This window comes from Lacerta agilis, chromosome 14, assembly GCF_009819535.1.
Source record: "Lacerta agilis isolate rLacAgi1 chromosome 14, rLacAgi1.pri, whole genome shotgun sequence".
Classification (NCBI taxonomy): Eukaryota; Metazoa; Chordata; class Lepidosauria; order Squamata; family Lacertidae; genus Lacerta; species Lacerta agilis.
This window is the reverse complement of record NC_046325.1, coordinates 24,781,719-24,805,265: the sequence shown is the minus strand read 5'-3', so window position 1 is coordinate 24,805,265 and position 23,547 is coordinate 24,781,719. Positions and strand designations below refer to the sequence as shown.

Here is a 23,547-nt window from a genome sequence, read left to right as displayed (position 1 = left end):
GTTCTCATCTCATTTCCTTCTGCTTCCCCCCTTCTTTTTTTTGCAACCTCTTTCTTTTTATGCTAGTCAAATTCAAATATCTTTATTGCGGCCTATAGACCCACAAAACAGTTTCAAAACAAGATACAGTTAAAACAACAAAACAGCAGTGAAAGATATAAAAGTTTTATCCTATTGTCTTTCATTCCCTTGAGCTTGCAAAAATTGCATGATTTCTTTAGATCCTGCCAGATCTGATACTTACACAGCATGATACCTGCATAAAATGTCTTTGTCTTTGTTTTTTCACTGTGGGGTCGCATAAAGCATAAAGCTAAAGACAGATTCAGAGTAAAAGTGTTGCTCATGTCAGGCCACTTTGGAAGGCAATTATTCCACGATGGGGTTGAAGCGATTTTTAAAAGCATCCTGTATGAATGGTGATAAGAAGTTTCCTGTTTCTGAGATGGAGACTATAGCTAGAGACAAATATAACCTGTTTCTAAAGAATTGTTTATAAAGATGCCCAATGCTAACTTTTGGCAAGATCAGCCCATGGTACTAAAAACTGAGCTACCAGGAGACACAAAGAATGTGCATCACTAGACTATATGGAAAAAATAGGGATGAGGAAAACCTACTACCAAACAGTACTTTGCTGCTGTGGTGAATAGCAGTTTTGTTGGCTTTAAAATAAGCATGTGCATACCCCCACTGCAATGATAAATCACTGTGGAATCCCTCTCCAACCAGTTCTTTGCAAGTACAGGTGTTACTCGAGGTTACAAACGCCTCAGGTTACAAATGTTTCAGGTTACAAACTCTGCTACCCTCGAGTTTCGTGTTTAGACCTTTTTCCTTCCCAGAAATAAATTCACACATGACTCAGATATTTGGTTTGGTTTTTGGCAGAACTTAGGCCAAAAACTTAATTGATTACAACCAGGTCAGTGGTTGCACAGGTTGCTGGTTCACTATCTCCCTGCACCCATGCAGGTAGACCTGTCCCAGAGCCATGTTCATAGGACAAACAAGGATGAACACCATGGACGACTGCTGGTGGGTGCCCCATGCAGCTGACCTGATGCCCCCTGCACTCGGGCGCAAGCAGGACCCCATTTGGGGAACGCCAAACCAGTGAGTCCCTGCATTCCTTTACCGGAATTACCTACATTTGCATAGGCATGACCACATTATGTGCCACGCCCATCACCTGAACCCGATCCTATCTGCCACCAAGCATGAGCGTTCTCCGTCAACCACTCACCCCTGTAACCAATCCCTCAACCCCGCTGAATCGAGGTCAGCCAGAATCACTCCCAAAATTAGACAGGTGAACTCCATCAGGCATGTAAAGAGATGTGTTGTGATATGGTGGTGCCAGGGTGGCATATGAGTGCCCCCCCATGGCCAAAACCTTTTTGCCACCATGTTCTGAACGCATTTCCGGGCCCTGTCGTGGCAGCTAGGCTACGACGCCCTCGCTCATTCGCACCTCGCAAGAGTTGCGATCAGAATATTTTGAGTCTAAGGAATTGCTGCCACCAACTCGTCCAAGAGAGGCCAGTTCTACAAATAGTCAAGCACCCCTTTCTTTCCCCCACTCTGGCAAGTAAGAGATATTATCAGAGTTCAACGACAAATGCCAGCCAGTGACAGATCTACACTAGTTGTTTATAATGTTAAAAATGTGTTTATAAAATGTGACACCAGAGGGCACCGTAGGCAGTGAGCCTTCAACAATAGAAATTGCATTGAGAATGATATAACGTTATCTTAATAACATTTTATAGATCAATGGTACATCCCAGCCCAGGCCAAAACATTCAAGGAGTGTTCAAGCCCAGGCAGGGTGTATGACCTAAGTAACATCTTGAGGCCCAGATAGAGAGTCCATGGGTGGAATTTGCGTGTGTCAGACTCAGAGACCCCCCCTAAAGAAATTCACACTTGACTCAAATTTTGGTTTGGTTGTTTGGCAGTTTAGGCCACAACTTTAGTGATTACAGAAAGTGAGTGGTTTGCATAGGCTCTGGTTCGACTAGCTATCTGTGCGCCCTTGCAGTTAGCACTGACCCAGGGCACCAGCATAGGTCAGCCAAGGGTGAACACCTGGATAGGCGGAAATAACATAGTGCTCATAATACCCATTCATTAATACATCGTGTTTTATGGCCGGTATATGAATGAGTTGATATTTATATTTTCGGAGGCTATTTTGAACCATTCAAACCGTTGGATCAATAGTGGTGTGTCCACACTTAACCTTTGAAGGTACATTGAGTCCACATTGTTACCTTTCCTTGATCTAGAAATCTTTTGGGTGATTAAGAATTAAGTGCGACGCTACAAGAAAGCACAGATAGAAGCTCCTTGTTACATTACAGATCTAACCATCCCAAGCATCTCCGTGATAGCCTTCCCTTAGGTCTGTTTGTAAGATTAAAATGTCATTCATCAGACCCCCAAGACTTCAAAGCCCATTCAACAATACTTCCTGCAATCCTTATTACTGTGAGGTTAGCCAAACTCAGTCATAACAACTGCCATCCAAAACACACACGTAAGAGAGAGAGGTCGACCCTTCTTACATCGTTTCACATGTTAATACAAGATCTTCGTGTATTTAATGCTTCCCTAGATATAACCATATAACTTTCGAAACTGAGAAATCATTAAGTGTCATTGGCATATTCTTAAGGATATCCCGGGGAGTGATAACATTCCCCTCTTTGCCAAACGATGCACAAAGGCATTTAAATATATTTTGTTGCATACAGATTTAAATCCACATTCATACAACGTATGTTATCCAGTCTGCCAAGTGTTTTTTTTTAGATGTGGGCATTGTACCTCCTGTAAATATGGTCTACAGGTAAAAGAGTTTACCAATAAAGAAGGTTTTAAGTTCGTTTTAACAGGCATTTGCCACATGTGCTACTCCACGTGTAATTTACGTGATTAGATGTCCTGTGGTTTGTTGTAGGTAGGTCATACTCTCAGACCTATACATGTTAGAATATCAAGGCACCATTCTAGGATTAGGAACCATGTAATAGATGCCCTCTAATACAACATTTTATTGAAGCGTCTCATTCTGATGAGGACCTGACCATTTTTTGTAATTTGCACGTTTTTGGGTCCTGTAGAATGAGCTAAAAATATCCTCATGCAGAAGAAACTAGGTTCATTGTTTTACTGAATACGTTCCCCCCCCCCCCCCTCAGGGCTGAATACTGTAATTGATTACAGTTGCTTTTTATGAGTAGGCACCAGTATTGATATGGTAGAATACCTAAGTATGGACTAGTTTGTTTACTTCTGTGTGGTGGTGGGGGTCTCTTTAATAACAACAACAACAACAACACAACAACACAACAACAACAACAACAACAACAATAATGGACTGCTATTACTTTGGATCTGAAACTTGATTACGGTTGTCCATGAGTTTGTATTAAGTTACATACATAACACCTAAGCATGGTTTAATTTGGGTTTTAACTTTCTGCTGGGCTACAAGCGTCACTTTAAGAAAGAAATCATGTATCTGTGGATTGCCAACACCTGTAATTGAAATCAATCCTGTGTTTGTCCATATAACCTCACATTGTAGCAGTTGATGTTTATCGCAGCTACTACTATGACACGAACTACTCGCTTGTTACATCACTTTTGGTATGTACAGTTGTTTATGGTATTTATAGTATCTTATTTTTGTAAAAAGTGGGTGACATCACAACATTGCCTTTATTTGGATCACCCAGAACCTGTACTACTGATGAAGCCCGGACAGCGAAACAAGGTTTATATTCCGGAAATCCTTGTCTTCGGAATAGGATTCGTGGAACTGGAACTACTGTTATTGCTGGGACTTTATGAACTGATGCAGGTGGAACTGACATGTACCAATGTCTAGACCTGATCCATGAACAGATTACAGTGTGAACTGATCAACTGGGTTTCTGCTTGTTTCATTGTATTTTATGACTTATTTCTGTTGTAAATTATATGGTTATAGTGAATTACTATACTTTGTTTGCGAGACTGCAGCCTGTTACAACTCGGTGTTTATTCAGAAAATGCAAGCCAGAAATATGAAGCAGCAACCGTGTCATGGTACTTGCGAAGCCACTGCATTAAGGCAAGCAGCTTAATGGGAGTACAAGCTTGTGTCAAGACCTTATTTAACATCGTGGGCTGCTTGAGGAGAGGCTGCATTCTAGTCCTGCTGGGAACCTCTCCTCACTCATTGAAAGGGTCGCTTAATTCTGCAAGATGTGGCAGGATGACTCCTGGAACACTTATAGCAAACATTGGAATACCTACATCCCTGATGCTGGCAGGACCCCTTATTATATTCCCTACAAATAAGACGCCTTCCTGGATTCTTAATCTCCTCCTTGGATTTTAACTGCTCAGTGGACTTGCTCTCGAAATTTGGAGGGACATAAGTAGTCCATACATCAATATCCTTACAATCCCAATCCCCCCCCCCATGCTGTGCAAACTGATGCCCTGAACTCACATCCGAAGTACCATGAGCCTCAGAAACAGTAGAAGGCGTGGAAGGGCTGGGCTGAGAAACAGGCTGCCTTCCAAACTGCTGAGCCAAAGATACCAGCTCAGTATTAAACGTTGACACGGCCGCCGGATCTGATCGAATATCAGCCATAATTGCACCCAAGTGATCCAGAGTATGCTGGGGAACCACTGGGGGAGGCGGTGAACACAGTGACTGAGACGGGCCTCTGGTCACCCTTTTGGAAGGCAGAGCAGGACTAGGATTCTTCTTGATAGGCATCCCAAACCCTTCTTTTTAAAACAAGGGGAATTACAGAAATACAAACGGAATTGAAATGGCAACCCACATCAAAATGGCGCTCCCCCCAAAATTAGCTGGGTGAAGACCCCCGCTACTTGAAAGAAGGTACAAAATGGCGATAGCGTTACATGGGGGGGGGGAGGCATTGCCGGCCCTGGAAATTCCCCACCAGCCCTTAAGCAGAACAGAACAAAAAGCAAATCGCTCGGAGAGGGAATTCCCCGTGATGCCCAAAAGCGATCGGCTGCCCAATAAAATTTTCAAGCCCCAAAACAGCAGCTGCAGTGGGAAGAAAGAAAAGCCACTGTGCCAAAGCCCATGGCAATTAAAGAGATAGTGGCCAGCTTGACAGATTGGGAGCACTCAATGGGTCAAAGCCGCATGGGGCGAAAGCCCCTTGGGAGGAGTGGGATGGAAAAGCAAGGCAAGGAAGGGAAATAACCAAGGAGGGGAGAATAACTACTGGGAACATCAAGGGGAAAATGGGGGGGGGGAGGAAAGAGATAACAAGGAGGATCTGTCAAAGGTAAATCACTGTCTCTCTCGGTTGCACAGAGGACACGCAGTTGCTCTTTCGAATGCATGCACTGAAAGAGGAAGCTCTGGGTCACATGCATGGGTATATAGGTCCCTCGATCTGTTTGGACTGCGCCCCATTGGACACATTGAACTCAACTTGAGGGACCTACCAATCAGGTGTTGTGGCTAACCAATCTTCCCCACCCACAACACAGGCGGTCGGTCTCCAGGTCTCACCACAATAGGTGCACTCTTTGAGGGAGGACCCGATATAGAAATATATAGAAACCGTTCTGAAAATGCTTTCTTTAAAGCATTTTTAGAAATACATTGAATTTTCCACAAGGCTCATCATTACCCTCTAGTGTCACATTGTATATTACACTTAAAACACACTTAAAACATTTATTTGCAGCTGTATAGCTGAGTCCCTGGAGGGCCAGGCCTGAGCTTCCCTACCCCTGCTTAGGGATGGAAGAACAAGCAATTTCTATTCTGACCTGTCAAGGTCATTTTGTTCCCATCTCTTGTAGTTTAGTTTTCGCCAAATATGAAATTATTTTTCTTATTTGTCTGCTATTTAATTTATTCAGGTAATCTACAAATATTATTAATTTTACATAATTACAGTGTAATTATTTCCTCACTATACTTGTCAGCGAAAAGGCCATTCATTTCAATGTAAAAGGAAAAACAAATGGGGAGGAGGAAGTCAATGATTATATATTGTTCGCAGACTGAAAGCCACCACAGCAGCAAATACCGATATTCACTGGATTGATTTCTGCTTCAGACATGGGCTAAATAAGCAGCAATTTCCACCTTGGTTACCATTTCCCTTTCAATTTCCCACATATCCATATCTCCTGTTGTCCTGTTGTCAATTAGTCCAGTGATCTTTCCACACCAAGAGGGAAATGGGGTCTTAGCTCTTTCTCTGCTTTGCTAATTTTCAGTTTGCAGGGATATAGGCTAAAAAGAGTAACTTTCCAAATCTGTATTTTTCCACCAGCATTCTACCACATGAGGAAACAACTATCTCCTTTTGTTGTATGTGTTTCATTTGTGGACCTTTAAGGAGATATAAGATTCTGTGTAAATAATGTCATAAAAATGTATATTACTGGCTTTTATACCCCCCCCCACTCCCCAGGTCTCGATCGTAGTAATGGTATAGTAGGAATCTGTCTGTCATCATTCCTGGAGCATAGAGGGAATAATTCTCGATTTCAGGTCAGATGTAATCCTTTTCTAAGGAAACTTCCTTATTTACTCTTTGCAAGATAAGACCTACTTCCCTTTGTTCTTAGCACTGTGTACAAAGAGGAAACAAAAAATGATGAGGCACACTGTTCTGCTGTTGGGAAATATGCCATTTCTTGTGGTTCTGCAAACATTGGACACCTGTAGTTGGAGGAAGGAAGGGCTAAGTGGGGCTTATAAAAATAATACCCACCTCATGCCTGTCAGAGTCCCATAGAGAAGAGATGGGCTCTATCAATGCATTCCTCTTGCTCACCTGTGGTCTCTTACTATTGTTGCCTGAAGCTGTGGGTAAGAATATTCCATGCATTTATTCTGATTCATCTTAACGAGGCTAGTGGATCATTGATCTCTGCTTCAAAGGATCTCTTACAGCTAGCCATCACTTGCATAAAATTCTGTTTAGCTATGGTCCTGTCTTAGTAGGGAAAATATGACTTACAGTCTGTCCACCCATCAGTAAGCCCCACTGAGTTATTGGCTTACCAGTGCTGTTTTTTCTAGAAAAAGAGGTGCTGGAAGTCAACACGAACAGCTCCCTTGTTCTGTTATAATGGCAATGGCACCTACCTGAGAGGTGCTGGAATTGAGTTTTGGAGAGTTCCAGCTGAAAAAAACAACCCTGGGCCTGTGTAAGTGTGCACAGGATGCAGCCTCCATAGAGGTTCTATTGCCCTTAAACTAAACCTCAGGCATCTATAACTAAGGATAGACTTAAATTCCTTCCCCTTAAAAACTGCCACATCCTTCCCTTGCAAAAATGGGGCATAGTTTTCTGCTGCTTTTAGAAGACATCTGACGGCAGCGTGTTTAGGGAAGTTTTAATGTTTGATGTTTTTGTATGTGATGTGAGCCACCCAGAGTGGCTGGGGAAACCCAGCCACATGGGTGAGGTATTAATAAAAATAAAAATAATAATAGGCTCACTCATACTTACCTTTGCTCCACATTTCTAGGCACAGGTCTGGGCTTTCCACGTCCACATCTGACTGCTTGTTTTTGGACCTGGCATCCCAGAAAACCCACTCTTTACTGCTGATTTGGAGCAAATGGCAATCCATGGAAAACCCAAATTGCGGTTTGATGCAATTCAGTGGTAAAGATTGGGTTTTCCTGGGAAACTGGTGGGCAATTAAGCAAAAAAATAAGCAGTCAGACATGGACTGAGCAAGCATGGCTGCTGTACAAAAGATGAAATGGTAAAATCGACAATGATTGATTGGGCCAAAGATATTGGACATAATATTATGTTAGAAGACTGGGAGAAACTGTGGAAAATAGGTATAAAATTTTCAGCATGTAATACTGTGAGAGAAAATATTATGAAAAAGATGTACTGATTGTATTTAACTCCAGTAAAGTTAGCAAAAATGTATCATGGTTCATGCAATAGATGTTGGAAATGTAAGCAAACAGAAGGTACCTTTTCCCATATGTAGTGGACATGCCCGAAAGTAAGAGACTTCTGGGAGAAAATATATAATGAACTAAAGAAGGTGTTGAAAAACACATTTACTAAGAAACCAGAGGCCTTCTTACTGGGCATTGTAAATCATGAAATCCCTTTAAATGCCTGCCCACCACAGGAGACACCTTGAGAAGCAGTGGCTTGCTCTGTATCCACTGCTTGCTCACTGCTAGTTTTTGAAGCCACATTCACATGGTATTAGCCACGATCCTTATTGATGCTGTAGTTGCTGCTATTTGTTATGTGATTTTCTTAAACCAGATTCAATTCGACTAGAAAACTGAATGCTGAGTGAGTGGAAATTGAGACAGCTGTCGCACATGCATGAATGATAACTACACCATTTCCAGTTATTGAATTGTAGTCCTTATTCTTACACCTTTGTCCCCTGTTTCCATTTCAGTTGGTGATCCCTGTGTCTATCCATTTAAGTTCAACAATAAATTCTATTCCTCTTGCACCAACGATTTCTTTGGTTACCTTTGGTGTGCCACAGAAGTTGACACTACCACAAAAAACGTGAAGTCCATTAAAAAATGTAAAACTAAAGGTGACCTGTATTTTCTTCTATTTCTGGTTTCCTATGTCACACATGTGCATAGCCATTTTACTGAAATAAAGTAAATAGATCCTCCTCATAAACTTTAAAAGCTAGGTGTGGGTTTTCCATAGGCATCTGTTTGGACATTGTGGAAACAAAATGTTGGATTAGATTGGCCTTTGGTCTGATGCAGCAGAACTCTTTATGTGTTCTTAAACAGGTTTGGGACTACCATCAGTAGCTTGTATAGATCTTCCTTATGCCCAAACTATTAGAAATCTTCCAAGGATCTGATAAAAGTTGCTTCAAACAACAAGATCTCTGAAAAGGTGAAACACATCACCAATATGTTAATTTGAAAATATTGTTCAAACTATGTATCCATAGGACCATAGAAAACTGAGTAAATAATCTTCAGAACAGTTAAAGAAAGATTGGTTAGATTACACATTATATAATAGTTTGGTGCACAGTATATATTAGCTTTGTGAGCTTATATGAGAATAAGTGATGTGGTAGAAGTTATAGAAAAAGAGATGCTTTTGTAAAAAAAAATCCTAATAATAATTGATAGATTGCATAGACCATAAAAGTGACATGTCATCTTTTCTAATATTAGTGATATTACATTGGCATAAATGCCAGCTATCCTCATGTCTTGTTTTATATCTAGTATAACTGAAGTCATTCACTTAATCTTTATAGTTTCTTGTTTCTTTAACATTATTGTCAGTTGAGCAATTGTCACTTGCTCTCACAGGCTCCTGACCAATTCTTTTGTCCTTCGTTTTTAGCTATCTTTCTTAGCCTTTGCAAAGGACATACCAGGCAAGGTTTATATATATGTGACTTCTTCACCATATTTTGTTTTTGTATTTTGTGATAATCACTAGTATGTTTCAATGCATATAATTCCTCTGTTTGGGTCTAGAGTATGGAGGTAATGATGATCTTCGACGCTGTCTCTTCCCCTTTGTGTACAAGGGCCAAACCTTCTATACCTGCACCATGAAAGATACAAAGTATAAAAAGGAATTTTGGTGTGCGACAACAAAGAACTATGACCAGGATGGGATGTTCAGATACTGTCCTGATACCGGTGAGTATGATGCAGGGGCAAGGAGTGTGAGAGGGAAGTTCAATATTCCCCAATCTGGTGCCCTCCAGACATTTTAAACTGCAGTTCCCATCACCACTGACCAGTGGCCATAATTATTGGGGGCAGAGTGATGTGAAACACTTGGAAGGCCCCATTTTGGGGGTACTTGCTTTGCATGCAAAACATCAAAATTTCATTCCCCAGAATCTCCAAGTAGGGCTGGAAGAGAGTCCTTGCCAGTTAGAGTAGACAACGCCAAGCTGGATGGATCTAGCCTCTGACTCAGTTTGGACTCAGTTACATTGCTCATGTTACAACTGCATTATAAACATGTGACACGAGCTAGCTCTGTAGAGCACAAAACTTTGTGCAATTTCACATAGTTTTTTCTCTTTTGTTATAACAATTTAATTTATGACTTGTTTATAGCGCCCCCACCCCGTCTGTTGATGTAGCCTATGCCAGCTTTCTATCTTCCTATGAAACGTTTGCTTAGTCTTAGCATTCCTGAGCACAGGTCCAGGTTGAGGCCAGCACATCTGAGATGTCAGGTCTGGATAGGACCATAGAGAGCTGAGTAAATAATCTTCAGAACAGTGAAAGAAGGATTGGTTAGATGAACCACTAGTCACATATGATATAATACAGGTACGTCCAACAGGTAGATCGTGATCTACCGGTAGATCACTTGATGCCTCTGTAGATCACTGGTAGATCACTGGCTTCCCCCAAAGAAGCTCAACAACTTTGGCTCCCCTAAAAAAAGCTCGTGACTTTAGCCCTGCTTTCCTCCCCCCTAAAAAAATCTCAACAACTTTGACCTGGTAGATCAATGCCAGTTTTTAACTCTGTGAGTAGATCACAGCCTCTTGGGAGTTGGCCACCCCTGATATAATAGTTTGGTGCGCAGTATATGATAGCTTTGTGAGCTTAAATGAGAACAAGTGGTGTCTAGAAATTATAGAAAAAGAAATGATAAAGGACTCAGCTACATTAGTCAAAAACAGTGTAATAATAATAATAATAATAATAATAATAAATTATTTGTACCCAGCCACTCTGGGCAGCTCACAATCGAGTGTTAAAAAGAATACAGCATTAAATATTAAAAACTTTCCTAAACAGGACTTTCTTCAGGTGTCTTTTAAAATAGCTGTTTATTTCCTTGACATCTGATGGGAGGGCGTTCCACAGGGTGGGCACCATTACTGAAATGGCCCTCTCTCTGGTTCCCTGTAACCTCAATTCTCGCAATGAGGGAACCACCGGATAGCCCTCAGCGCTGGATCTCAGTGTCTGGGCTGAATGATGCGGGTGGAGATGCTCCTTCAGGTATGAAGGTCCTAAGCCAGCTTTAAAGGTCAAAACCAGCACCTTAAACATGACCCTGTACTCCACCGGGAGCCAGTGCATCTGGTAAAGCACTGGATGAATGTGGTCCTGCGGCAAAGACCCCGTGAGGAGCCTCGCCGCGGCATTCTGCACCCGCTGGAGTTTCTGGGTCAACTTTAGGAGCGAGTTACAATAATCAAGTCTGGAGGTGACCGTCGCATGGATCACTGTGGCCAGATCAGGGCGAGAGAGGTAGGGTGCCAACAGCCTAATACGGCGGAGATGGAAAAATGCCACCTTTGCTGTGGCTGTAACCTGCGCCTCCATAGAAAGTGAGGCGTCAAAGGTTACACCCAAACTCCTGACAGAAGGCGCTGGCACTAATTGCACCCCCGCAAGAGATGGGAGTAAGCCACCCGACCCCATGTCGTCTCGACCCAGCCAGAGGACCTCTGTCTTCGAAGGGTTTAACTTCAATCGGCTCCCACACATCCATACAGCCACAGCCTCCAAGCACCTGGTCAGTGTGTACTTCTACTGTACTTCCCAGAACTTGTTAGTTGGAAGAATGCTTTCCATTTTTTAATTATTTTGGGTATAGGTTTCATTGGAACCTTTCAACATTAATGATATTTGGACTATGCTGTTCTCGTTTTCCAGGAGTTCAACCAGATGGCAGCTATAAATATCCGTGATTCCAGTTATCCAATTTGGATCACAACAGGTGGATGGGTAAAAGAAAGATCATTGGGTGCACCGACTAGAAGCCTTGCTAAGTGGGTCTTGGGAATTCTTCATCCTGTGAGGTGGCCTAAAAATAAATGAGATGTGGCAGTGGGAGATTATTAATCTTTGTCAAACTGCATCTTTTTGCTGCAAAAATAAAACATTTCTTTAGTTTGCTGAGCAGCATAAAAAATGTATGATGAGTGATCACTATGAAATATGATGAGTGCTGGAGAAAGTTTTTGCCACTGCATCAATGAGATTGCATAGTCTTCATAGGATGAATGAAAATATGGCTGGTTGTATGTGAGAGTTTGTGTGTTCTATCACACACTTCACCCAATCATCCAAAAGCTTCCCAAGTGGTCTTTAGCTTTCACTGGTTGAGTCATTTTTTAGAGATATCATAATTAATGCCAGCATCAGTAAATCAAAGCTCTCATGTCCAGTCAATGCCCTCAGCCCTGAAGGGGACAGCCCTGCCACCCCATTCAACTGTTGTCACTTCCTGAAAATTCTAACTTCTCAGCCCCTCTCCTTGGATAATCATTTGTCTTTCTGCCAGATATAGTGCCAATTTGAATAAGGTGAAAAACGCAGGCTCCAAGTACACCTTGTCTTAGCATTGCAAGGCGAATGAATGGATGCTCTGGCCTCATCCATCAGCCAAAGGACTAAGCATAGCTGAGTTTTGTTTGTATGTCTGAGCTCTGATTGTGTCATGTGGTAACCCACCTGTTGTAATCCAACTGGAACGTCATTCAGTGGAAAGATGGGGTAGAAATTCTCATTAAGAAAAAGATAATGGCTGATGATGGTCTTCCGCTATACTGATGTAGTAAAGTTTTTGTTCTTATTCTGTAGATCAATTGGGGGTTGGGGGCAGGAATTGAGAAAGATTTATGAATGAAGTTTCATTTTTAGCATCGGATAAGGATTTGGATTGCTGAAACCACAATTTGCTTAGACAGTTATTGAGGCCACATGTTAATATTTTGACTTCATACTTTTATTACAATGCATGTTGAGGCTTAGAATTTCAACACTTATGAGAACAGAACAGATTCCTGGAGGGATCTCTTTGTACATCCGTAAAAATGTCTTTAAACCAGGCGATCACAAAAGAGGGGATTTCCTGTTTTCCCCCATAACCCCTCTCCCCTCAGCTACCCACAGCTAAAGGTCTACAGTAGCTTTATTAACAGCTTTATTACAAATTTGTATTTCATTCCTAGTTCCAGGCTGCCTCTGCAGTTTTATTAATGTCATATAGTTTCCCCATCATTTTCTCAATCTTTATCTTTTTGGTTTCCTGGGCCCACTCTTCTGACAGTTCATTTTTAAACTACTGTAGGATTTCAGTTATGGGCTCCCAGTCCTCTCTTAAGAGGTGTGCTGACTTCTGAGACACAGTGGGCCTAGCACTGGATCACATAACCCCCTTGAAGAAACACTGCAACAGGGGCCAAACTAGGTTTGTAGGGATATTTCTTTAATGTTTGAAAGGCTCTGGCTCATGATCTTCTGGATAACTTCTTGTTGGGTGACTTTTTAAAATATTAAGCATGGTTGGGATCAGGGCAGTCAGATTAGAATGCCCTCTTTGGTGATGATATCACACACACAGTCTTTTTACAGTACTGTCTTGTTCAGTATGGCAGAGGCTTATGCTCTTCAGTAACCTCCTTGAGGTTTGAAAGCCTGTAGGAAATGTCATGTGGACTAAAACAACACAACAGTTCATCAGAATTGCTTCCTTTCCTTTGTCAGGCTCCATTCAACCATTTGAAAATGGCTATGTGATGCTTTCTGTATGTTTTGCCCAATATACGCATCAGCGATGCTTTGTTTGCTGAGCAAAATAAAAAAGGTAATGGTAGGTGATAATATGCAAATGATCAGCTTTAGGTAAAGCAGGGATATGGATCAGTTGGAGAGTTTGTCAGGGTGCAATATACCATGGGAAGCGGGAACAGATACCCAGACCATAAAAGGGGGAAAGTTAAAGTCCATTGTATGAAATACGAAACAATGAATTACACGTCCTCTAAGCTGCCATAAAACAATTCAAAAAGAAAATTCCTACTAAACTTCAGTCACAACATGGGAAAAAATTCCTGTTCAATGGTGGTTCACTGCAGTCTAAAAGACACATTCAGCCATCTTCAAATGAAGTGAGTCCTGGACTTTTTTGGTCAGTGCATGGCATTAATAGAATACGCAGATCATCATAACGTCTGTTATATACATAGTTCTGCAAAGCTCAACTTTGACTAACCCCACTGGATGTTCTCACTCATTTTTCTTCTGGTTTCCCCCCTTCTTTTTCTGCAACCTCTTTCTCTTCTTATGCCAGTCAAATTGAAATATCTTTATTGCAGTCCATAGACCCACAAAACAGTTTCAAAACAAGATACAGTTAAAACAACAAAACAGCAGCAAAAGATACATACCGGTAGGTCTTATGCTAGTGTCTTTCATTGACTTGAGCTTGCAAAAATTGCATTATTTCTTTAGATCATGTCAGATCTGATACTTACACAGCATGATAACTGCATAAATTTTTTAAATGTGGGGTCACATAAATCATAAAGCTAAAGACAGATTCAGAGTAAAAGTGTTGCTCATGTCAGGCCAGTTTGGAAGGCAATTATTCCACAATGGGGTTGAAGCGATTTTAAAAAGCATCCCGTTAGAAAGATGCAAAATGGTGATAAGAAGTTTCCTGTTTCTGAGATGGAGACTAAAGCTAGAGACAAATATAACCTGTTTGTAAAGAATTTTTTAGAAAGATATCCAATGCTAAGTTTTGGCAAGATCAGCCCATGGTACTAAAAACTGAGCTACCAGGAGACACAAAGACTGTGCATCATTAAACTACTGGTATATGGAAAAAATACCAAACAGTACTTTGCTGCTGTGGTGAATAGCAATTTGTTGGCTTTTAAAATAAGCATGTTTATCCCTCTCCAATCAGTTTGCAATTACACTGGTATCTCGAGTTACAAACGCCTCTGGTTACAAACGCTTCAGGTTACAAACTCTGCTAACCTGGATGAAAATAGGTATAACCTGGATGAAAATAGGGACATCCTATTCAATAATTATTATTATTATTATTATTGTAACAACACAACAACAACAACAACAACAACAACAACAACCACAGCAGCAGCATAATCAAACAGTAAACATTAAGAAATTTCAGATGTCTTCTAAAGGTTGTATAGTTACTTATCTTCTTCGCCTGGGGGTCACATAACTCTATCCTCCCAACATTTCTCCAATGCAAATAGGGATGTCCTAACATACCCTTCAACCTTTTTTTTTTTTTTTTTTTTTTATAAAAATAGGGTTTCCTATAGAGAAATTCTAGGATTACACCAGAAACCTGGACAGTTTCTGTAAATTTGGCACTGTTCCTGGAAAATAGGGACACTTGGAGAGGTGGTATATTATGTGAGTGCTGTAAAATTTGGATAACCAATTTACCCAACAGAAACATAGAGCAACTTAGAGACTACTCTGTTGCTATTAAATTATCAAGAGAAATGACACATGCTTTGGCAGATACAGAACATCATTACACACTAGGCCAAGCCATGAGCCTTACATGGCAGAACATGCTATGTTGATTGCTATCTAAAGACTTGAAAGAAGTGCCCCATGATATTCTTGTAAAGAAGCTGGTAAAATGAGGACCTAGACAATGCTTCCATTCAGTGGATTTGTAACTGGCTGACTGACTGAACCCAAAGGGTGTTCATTAATGGCTACTCTTCATCCTGGAGAAAAGTGACTAGTGGGGTGCCATAGGGTTCCGTCTTTGGCCCAGTCTTATTCATCATCTTTATCAATGACTTGGATGATGGGCTTGAGGGCATCCTGATCAAGTATGCAGATGACACCAAAGTGGGAGGCGTGGCTAATACCCCAGAGGGCAGGATCACACTTCAAAATGACCTTAACAGATTAGAGAACTAGGCTAAAGCAAACAAGATGAATTTTAACAGGGATAAATGTAAAGTACTACACTTGGGCAAAAAAAATAAAAGGCACAAATACAGGATGGGTGACACCTGGCTTGAGAGCAGTACATGTGAAAAGGGTCTAGGAGTCTTGGTAGACCATAAACTTGACATGAGTCAACAGTGTGATGCAGCAGCTAAAAAAGCCAATGCAATTCTGGGCTGCATCAATAGGAGTACAGCATCTAGATCAAGGGAAGTAATAGTACCACTGTATTCCACTCTGGTCAGACCTCACCTGGAATACTATGTTCAGTTCTGGGCACCACAGTTCAAGGATACTGACAAGCTGGAACGTGTCCAGAGGAGGGTAACCAAAATGGTCAAAGGCCTGGAAACGATGCCTTATGAGGAACGGCTTAGGGAGCTGGGTATGTTTAGCCTGGAGAAGAGAAGGTTAAGGGGTGATATGATAGCCATGTTCATGGTTAAGAACATGAATAATGAAGAATTTCAGGAACTGCAACAACAAGTACAAATTGAGGTGACAAAGAAATTAAATATTTGGGAATATGGATAACACCAAAAAACTTGTATCAAGATAATTATGAAGTAATATGGAATAAAATTAAGAGAGACCTGGAAATGTGGGAGAGAATGAAACTCTCCTTGTTGGGAAGAATATCAGCAGTAAAAATGAGTGTGCTACTGAAAATGTTATTTTGTTTCAAACAATACCAATAATTAAGGGGACAAGCTGTTTTCAAAGAATGGCAAAAAAGAATATTAAGATTTGTTGGCAGGGGGGAAAAACCCAGGATAAGATTCAAGTTACTATCAGACAGTAAAGAAAGAGGAGGATTTCCCTGCCGGACTTAAGTTATACTATGAAGCAGCTTGTCTTTGTTGGTTAAAGGAATGGATAGTTCTGAAGAAGCCAGATCTATTGGATTTGGAAGGACACGATAATAGATTCGGTTGGCACGCATATCTTTGGCAAGAAAAGATAAAGGTACATAGAAGTTTTGGAAACCACATTTTCCGGAAGTCTCTCTATGAAGTTTGGGATAGATATAAAAATTTATTGGAAAGGGAAAACACCATGGTGGTTATCACCGATTGAAATAATTAGTCTGAAAAAGACTATGGCACTAAATGGAAACTAAAACCATATGAAGAAGTGAAAGAATATGTAAATAATTGGTTGCAGTACCATCAAATTAATGAAATGTTTAAAAGCGACATGAAAAAGACAGGTTTAGCAAGACTAAATCAAAATTTGAAGTTGAAATATTAAACAGTGACTTTAAAGTACTTTCTAAGATGTATAAAATGCTGTTGGAATGGAACTTGAAAGATGAAGAACTAAAGTCGATGATGATTAATTGGGCAAAAGACATTGGACACAACATCATGCTAGAGGACTGGGAAAAACTTGGAAGGAAGGAATGAAATTTACGGCATGCACCTCAATAAAAGAAAATATTTTAAAAATGATGTACAGATGGCATATTACCCCAGTTAAACTAGCAAAGATGTATAAGTCTGATAATAAGTGTTGGAAATGTAAGGAAAATGTCGTACCTTTTATCATATGTGGTGGGAGTGTAAGAAGGTGAGAGTGTATTGGGATATGATATATCATGAGTTAAGAAAAATGTTGAAATACAATTTTGTTAAGAAGCCTGAAGCTTTCTTATTAGACATTGTAGGTACAGACATTGAAAAAAAAGGACATTAAACTTTTCCAATACTCAGTGACTGCAGCTAGGATCTTGCTAGCACAAAGGTGGAAACAAGAAGAATTACTGACGAAAGAAGAATGGACAGTGAAATTGATGGAATATGCAGAATTAGACAAAATGACGGGAAGAATCCGGGAAAAGCGGGACCAGAAATTCATCAAGAGTGGTTAAAGTTTACAAACTATTTAAAAGACAATTTACAATTGAATACGCTAATAGGACTTCAAGAAGTTTTGTATTTTTTTTAAAAAAATAATTCTTATTATTTTTCCAAATACATCAAATTACAGCCAATTCAACATCTAATATAAAATACATTCAACATTGCTCTGCCGAGCTACGATTCCTCTCCCTCACGTCAGCAGGTTTTCTAGTCCATTCTCAACACACAGTTTTTATCTCTTCATGTTAAACTATGTCCAAGGTCTATTCCATCCTACTAGTGTTTTTAAACTTCCACGGTTCAATCTTAAGTACTCCACAAACTTACTCCAATCTCTTCGAAACCTCGAGTCATCCTGGTTTCTGACCCTACCGGTCAGTTTTGCAAGTTCAGCATATTCCACCACTTCGTCTGCCACTCACCAATCGTTGGTAATTCCTGTAATTTCCACTTTTGGGCAAGCAATGTTCTTGCTGCAGTTGTCGCATACATGAACAATCTTTGTCCCTCTTAGCTATTTCTTCTCCCATCAACCCCAACAAGAAGGCTTCTGGCTTTTTGGAAAGGTATATTTAAACATCTTCTTAAGTTCGTTGTAAATTGGCTTCCCAAAAAGCCTTATCCTTATTGCAAGTCCACCACATGTGGTAAAAGTCTCCTTCTTCTTGTCTACACTTCCAACATAATTTATCATGTGTTCTATACATTTTTGACAATTTCACCGGAGTCAAATACCATCTATACATCATCTTATAACATTTTCTTTCAAAGTTACACATGCAGTGAATTTCAAACTCTCATTCCATAATTTTGTCCATGCATCATACTTGATATTTGCCCAAAGTCCATTGCCCATTTATCATCACTTCTTTCGTTAACTCATTTTGCAACGTATCCATTCTTTAACCAACACAGACAGGACGCTTCATAGTATAATTTCAAGTCTGGTAGGGCGAACCCCCCTCCTCTCCTTCTTATCAGTCAACAATTTGAATTTATTCTTGGTTTTTCCCCTTGCCAGATAAATCTTGTCAATATTCTCTGCCATTCTTTGAACTGTCCTGTTCCTTAATTATTGGAATCGTTTTGGAATAAAAATACATTCTTGGTAAAACATTCATCTTGATTGCAGCGATTCTTCCACTAAAAGATAACTTAAGTCTATTCCCACACTTCCAGATCTCTTTTAATCTCCTTCCAAACTGGTTGGTAGTTATCTTCAAATAAATTTATATTCTTAGGAGTTAGCCAGATTCCCAGATACTTAAGGACTTCAAGAAGTTTGTAGTTAATGTGTAGAAATATTATTGTAAGTAGGTGGTTAAAGTAAGCAGGAATTTTATGATAATGTAAGCAATGGTTGATCAAAGAAGTGATAATATCAATATATAATTTTGAAAGCCATGTGGAAGGACTGAGGGAAGTCATGGCTTTGTTAGCCAAATTGGAAAATGTATGAGAATGTTGGATTTGTTTTGTTTTTGTAGTAGTAGTATAGTATAAAAATAATAAAATTATATATACACGATAGCCATGTTCAAATATATAAAAGGATGTCATATAGAGGAGTGAGAATGGTTGTTTTCTCGGCTGCTCCAGAAAAGCGGACACGGACCAATGGATTCAAACTACAAGAAGAAGATTCCACCTAAACATTAGGAAGAACTTCCTGAAAGTAAGAGCTGTTCTACAGTGGATTTTGCTGCCAAGGAGTGTGGTGGAGTCTCCTTCTTTGGAGGGTCCTTAAGCGGAGGCTTTACAGCCATCTGTCAGGAATGTTTGATTGTGTCTCCTGCTTGGCTGGGGTTGGACTGGATGGCCCTTGTGGTCTCTTCCAACTCTATGATTCTAAGGCGTTAGAGGTTGTGCAAACTCAGTACGATTAGGTTCACCATCTCTTATAATCAGAATCTTCTCCCACTTCACTAAATCAGCTCCTATCACAGAAATGGGAACAGTTTGTAATCAAGGCCAAATTCCTTCTGGGTAAACTTTTGGGGGCCACATGCCCTTGGCAGGGCCAGAGGCAAAAGTACTAACAGCATTATCAATTCTTTGCTGTTATAGAGTAGCTACGTTCTACAAATATTCAAGCACCCCTTTATTTCCTCCATTCTGGCAAGCAAGAGATATTATCAGAGTTCAATGACAAATTCCAGCCATGGACAGATCTACACTGGTTGTGTTATAATGTTAAAAAATGGTGTTAAAAACGTTATCACCAGAGGGCACTGCAGAGCACCGAGCATTCAACAATAGAAAATTGTAGATCCACCCAGGCCAAAACACTCAGGAGCATAGGCAGCCAAGGGTGAACACCTGGATAGGCAGAAAGCAGGGACAGGCTATGTCCACCACCCAGATGTCACCCTGGACTCAGCATGGACACAACCCCCCTCATAATCATAATCAGTCTTCACCACCAGTAAATATTTTTTAATGGAGATTCTGGATTTAGTTTTACTTTATCTAATATTTTTTTCAGGTTTAGTTCAAAGTACCTTCATTCAACACAAGGTGTGCACATGGGCGCTAAATGTGCTCCCAGTGTGGCCAATACCTTATGCAAAATTTTGATTGAGAACATATGGCTCATAGTAATCCATTCAGTGAATACATCTTGTTTTATGGCCTGTATATAGATGATATGATATTATATTTTCGGAGGCTATTTTTGAACCGTGTCATCCGTTGGATCAATCATGTGAGTCCACACTGACCTTTGAAAGTACATCAAGTCCAGTAGTGCACAAAGTCATTTAAATCTATTTTGGTGCATACGGATTTAAAAATCCACACTCACACAACGTACATTGCGCAGTCCTACATGTGGTTTTTTAGATGTGGGAATTGTACCTCCTGTAAATATGCTCGACAGGTAAAAGAGTTTACCAATATAGAAGGTTTTAAGTTAGCTTTGCAGGGCATTACCACATGTGATACTCATGTGTAATTTACGTGATTAGGATGTCTCTGTGGTTTGTTGTATGTAGGTCATACTCTCAGACCTATAAAAGTAAGAATATCAAGGCACTGTTCTAGGATTAGTAACAATGTAAGAGAGCTTCTCTAGTACAACATTTTATTGAAGCATCTCATTCAGATGAAACCTGACCTTTTTGTAATTTGGACGTTTTTGGGTCCTGTAGAACGAGCTAAAATATGCTCATGCAGAAAGAAACTAGGTTAATTTTTTTACTGAATACCTTACACCCCTCAGGACGGAATACTGAAATTGATTTACATTTGCTTTTTATGAGTAGGCAACCAGTATTGATAAGTAGAAATACCTTAGTGTGGACTAAGTTTGTTTACTTTCATGGGGTGGTGGGGTCTCTAAATAATAATAATATAATAATATAATAATAATATAATAATAATAATAATAATAATAATGCAGTGACTGAGATGGGCCTCTGACACCCTTTTGAAAGGGAAGGCAGGACTGGGATTCCTCTTGATAGGCATCCCCAAACCTTCTTTTGAAAACAGGGGAATTAGAGAATACAAATGGAATTGAAAGACACTCCACAATCAAAATGGCGCTCCCGCCAAAACAAGATGGTGCTCCCACCAAATTAGCTGGTGAAGACCTCCCTACTCGAAAGAAGGTACAAAATGGTGATTGCGTTAAATCCGTGTGGTGTGTGTGTTGTGTGTGTGTGTGTTCCGATTCGGGGAAATTCCCCACTAGCCCCTAAGCAGAACAGGACAAAAGTTAATCGCTTGGAGCGGGAATTCCCCGCGATGCCCAAAAAACGATCGACTGTCCAATAAAATTTTCAAGCCCTGAACCTGCAGCTGCAGGCCAGGAGAAAGAAAAGCCGCTGCGCCAAAGCCTACGGCAATTAAAGAGGTAGGGGCAAGCTCGACAGACCGGGAGCGCTCTAGGGGCCAAGCCCATGGGATGAAAGCCCCTTGGGAGGAGGGTGAAACAAAGGCAAGGCAAGGAAGGGAATTTACCAAGGAGGGAGAATAACTACTGGGAAAATGAAAGTGAAAAGGGGGGAATATAGGAACGAGATAACTAGGATGATCCATCGAAGATAAATCGTTCTTTCTCTCAATTGCACAGAGGACACGCTGTTGCTGTTCCGAATGCACGCACCGAAAGAGGAAGCTCTGGGTCATGTGCATGGGTTATATAGGTCCCTCAATCCGTTTGGACTGTGCACCATTGGCCAGATTGAACTCAACATCAAGGGACCTACCAATCAGGTGTTGTAGCTAACCAATCTTACCCACCCACAACACAGATGGTCAGTCTCCAGGTCTCACCACAACAAGTGCCCTCCTTGAGGGAGGACCTGATCTAGACCACATATAAAAAACCATTCTGAAAATGCTTTTTAAAAAGCATTTTAAAAAAATACATTGAATTTTCCATCAGGCTCATCATTGCCCTCTATTGTCACATTGTATATTACACTTAAAATGTTTTATTTGCAGCTGTAGAGCTGAGTCCCTGGAGGGCCAGGCCTGAGCTTCCCTACCCCTGCTTAGGGATGTAAGAACAAGCAATTTCTATTCTGACCTGTCAAGGTCATCTTGATCCCACCTGTTGTAGTTTAGTTTTAGCCAAATATGAAATTATTTGTCTTCTTTGTCTGCTATTTAAGTTATATATGTGATTTACAAACATTATTAATTTTACATCATTAACAATGTAATTATTTCCTTGTTATAACCTGTCAGCGAAAAGGCCATTCACTTCAAAATAAAGGGGGGGGGAATTAATGGGTTGGAGGAAGTCAGTGATCATATATGTTGGCAGACTGAAAGCCACCACAGCAGAAAATACCAACTGGTATTCACTGGATTGATTTCTGCTTCAGACATGGGCTAAATAAGCAGGAATTTCCACCTCTGTTTCTATTTCCATCTGAATTTCCCCATATCCATATCCCCTGCCCTGTTGTCAATTAGTCCGGTGATCTTTCCACACCAGAGAGGAAAATGGGGTCTTAGCTCTGTTCTCTGCTGTGCTAATTTTCAGTTTGCAGGGATATAGGCTAAAAGAGTAACTTTCCAAATCTGTATTTTTCCACCCGCATCTAAAATACTATCTTATTTATTTTATAGTACGGTACATTGATTATTGCCTTCATTTATGGAGCAATGTTCTCGTTAGACATTAGAATTCGTGTTCAATTGCTGTTTTAGGGGGTGTTTTTCATCATCTGGAATGGATCAATCCACTTTCCATTACTTTCAATGGAAAAGTTCGCTTCAGGTTAAGACACTTCAGGTTAAGAACAGACTCCGGAACGAATTAAGTACTTAACCTGATATACCACAGTATGTGTTCCCTTTGTGGACATTTAAGGAGAGATAAGGTTCGGTGTAAATAATGTCATAAAATGTATAATTTGCATATTACAGGCTATTAATCCCTCCCCACTCCCCAGATCATGATGGTAGTAAAGGTATAGTAGGAATCTGTCTGTTGATACATCATTCCTGGAGCACTGAGGAATAATTCTCGATTTCAGGAGCCTCCTTATTTACTCATTGCAATATAAGACCCACTTCCCTTTATTCTTAGCCTTGTGTACAAAGAGGAAACAAAAAATAATGAGGTACACTGGAGCTTTTGTTGCGAAATATGCCATTACTTGTGGTTGTGCCAACATCAGACACCTGTAGTTGGAGGGAGGAAGGGCTAAGTGGTGCTTATAAAAAGAATACCCACCTCATGCCTGTCAGAGTCCCATAGAGAAGAGATGGGCTCCATCATGGCATTCCTCTTGCTCACCTGTGGCCTCTTACTATTATTGCCTGAAGCTGTGGGTAAGAAATATTCCATGAATTGTTTCTGATTCATCTTAACCAGGCTAGTGGATCATTGATCTCTGCTTTCAAAGGATCTCTTACAGCTAGCCATCACTTGCATAAACTTCTTGTTTAGCTATGGTCCTG

At 40.4% G+C, this 23,547-nt stretch overlaps 1 protein-coding gene across 1 annotated transcript in view; it reads left to right on the top strand.

Annotated features, from left to right (window-relative positions):
- Positions 1 to 8,030: 8,030 nt before the first annotated feature.
- LOC117057929 (epididymal sperm-binding protein 1-like) overlaps positions 8,031 to 23,547 on the top strand; it is a 67,961-nt gene continuing 52,444 nt past the window's right edge. The window contains exons 1-3 of the mRNA XM_033168772.1: positions 8,031 to 8,040; positions 8,458 to 8,604; positions 9,527 to 9,694. Of these exons, the coding sequence (XP_033024663.1) occupies positions 8,031 to 8,040; positions 8,458 to 8,604; positions 9,527 to 9,694 (325 nt within the window). The remainder of the gene's footprint in view (positions 8,041 to 8,457; positions 8,605 to 9,526; positions 9,695 to 23,547) is intronic.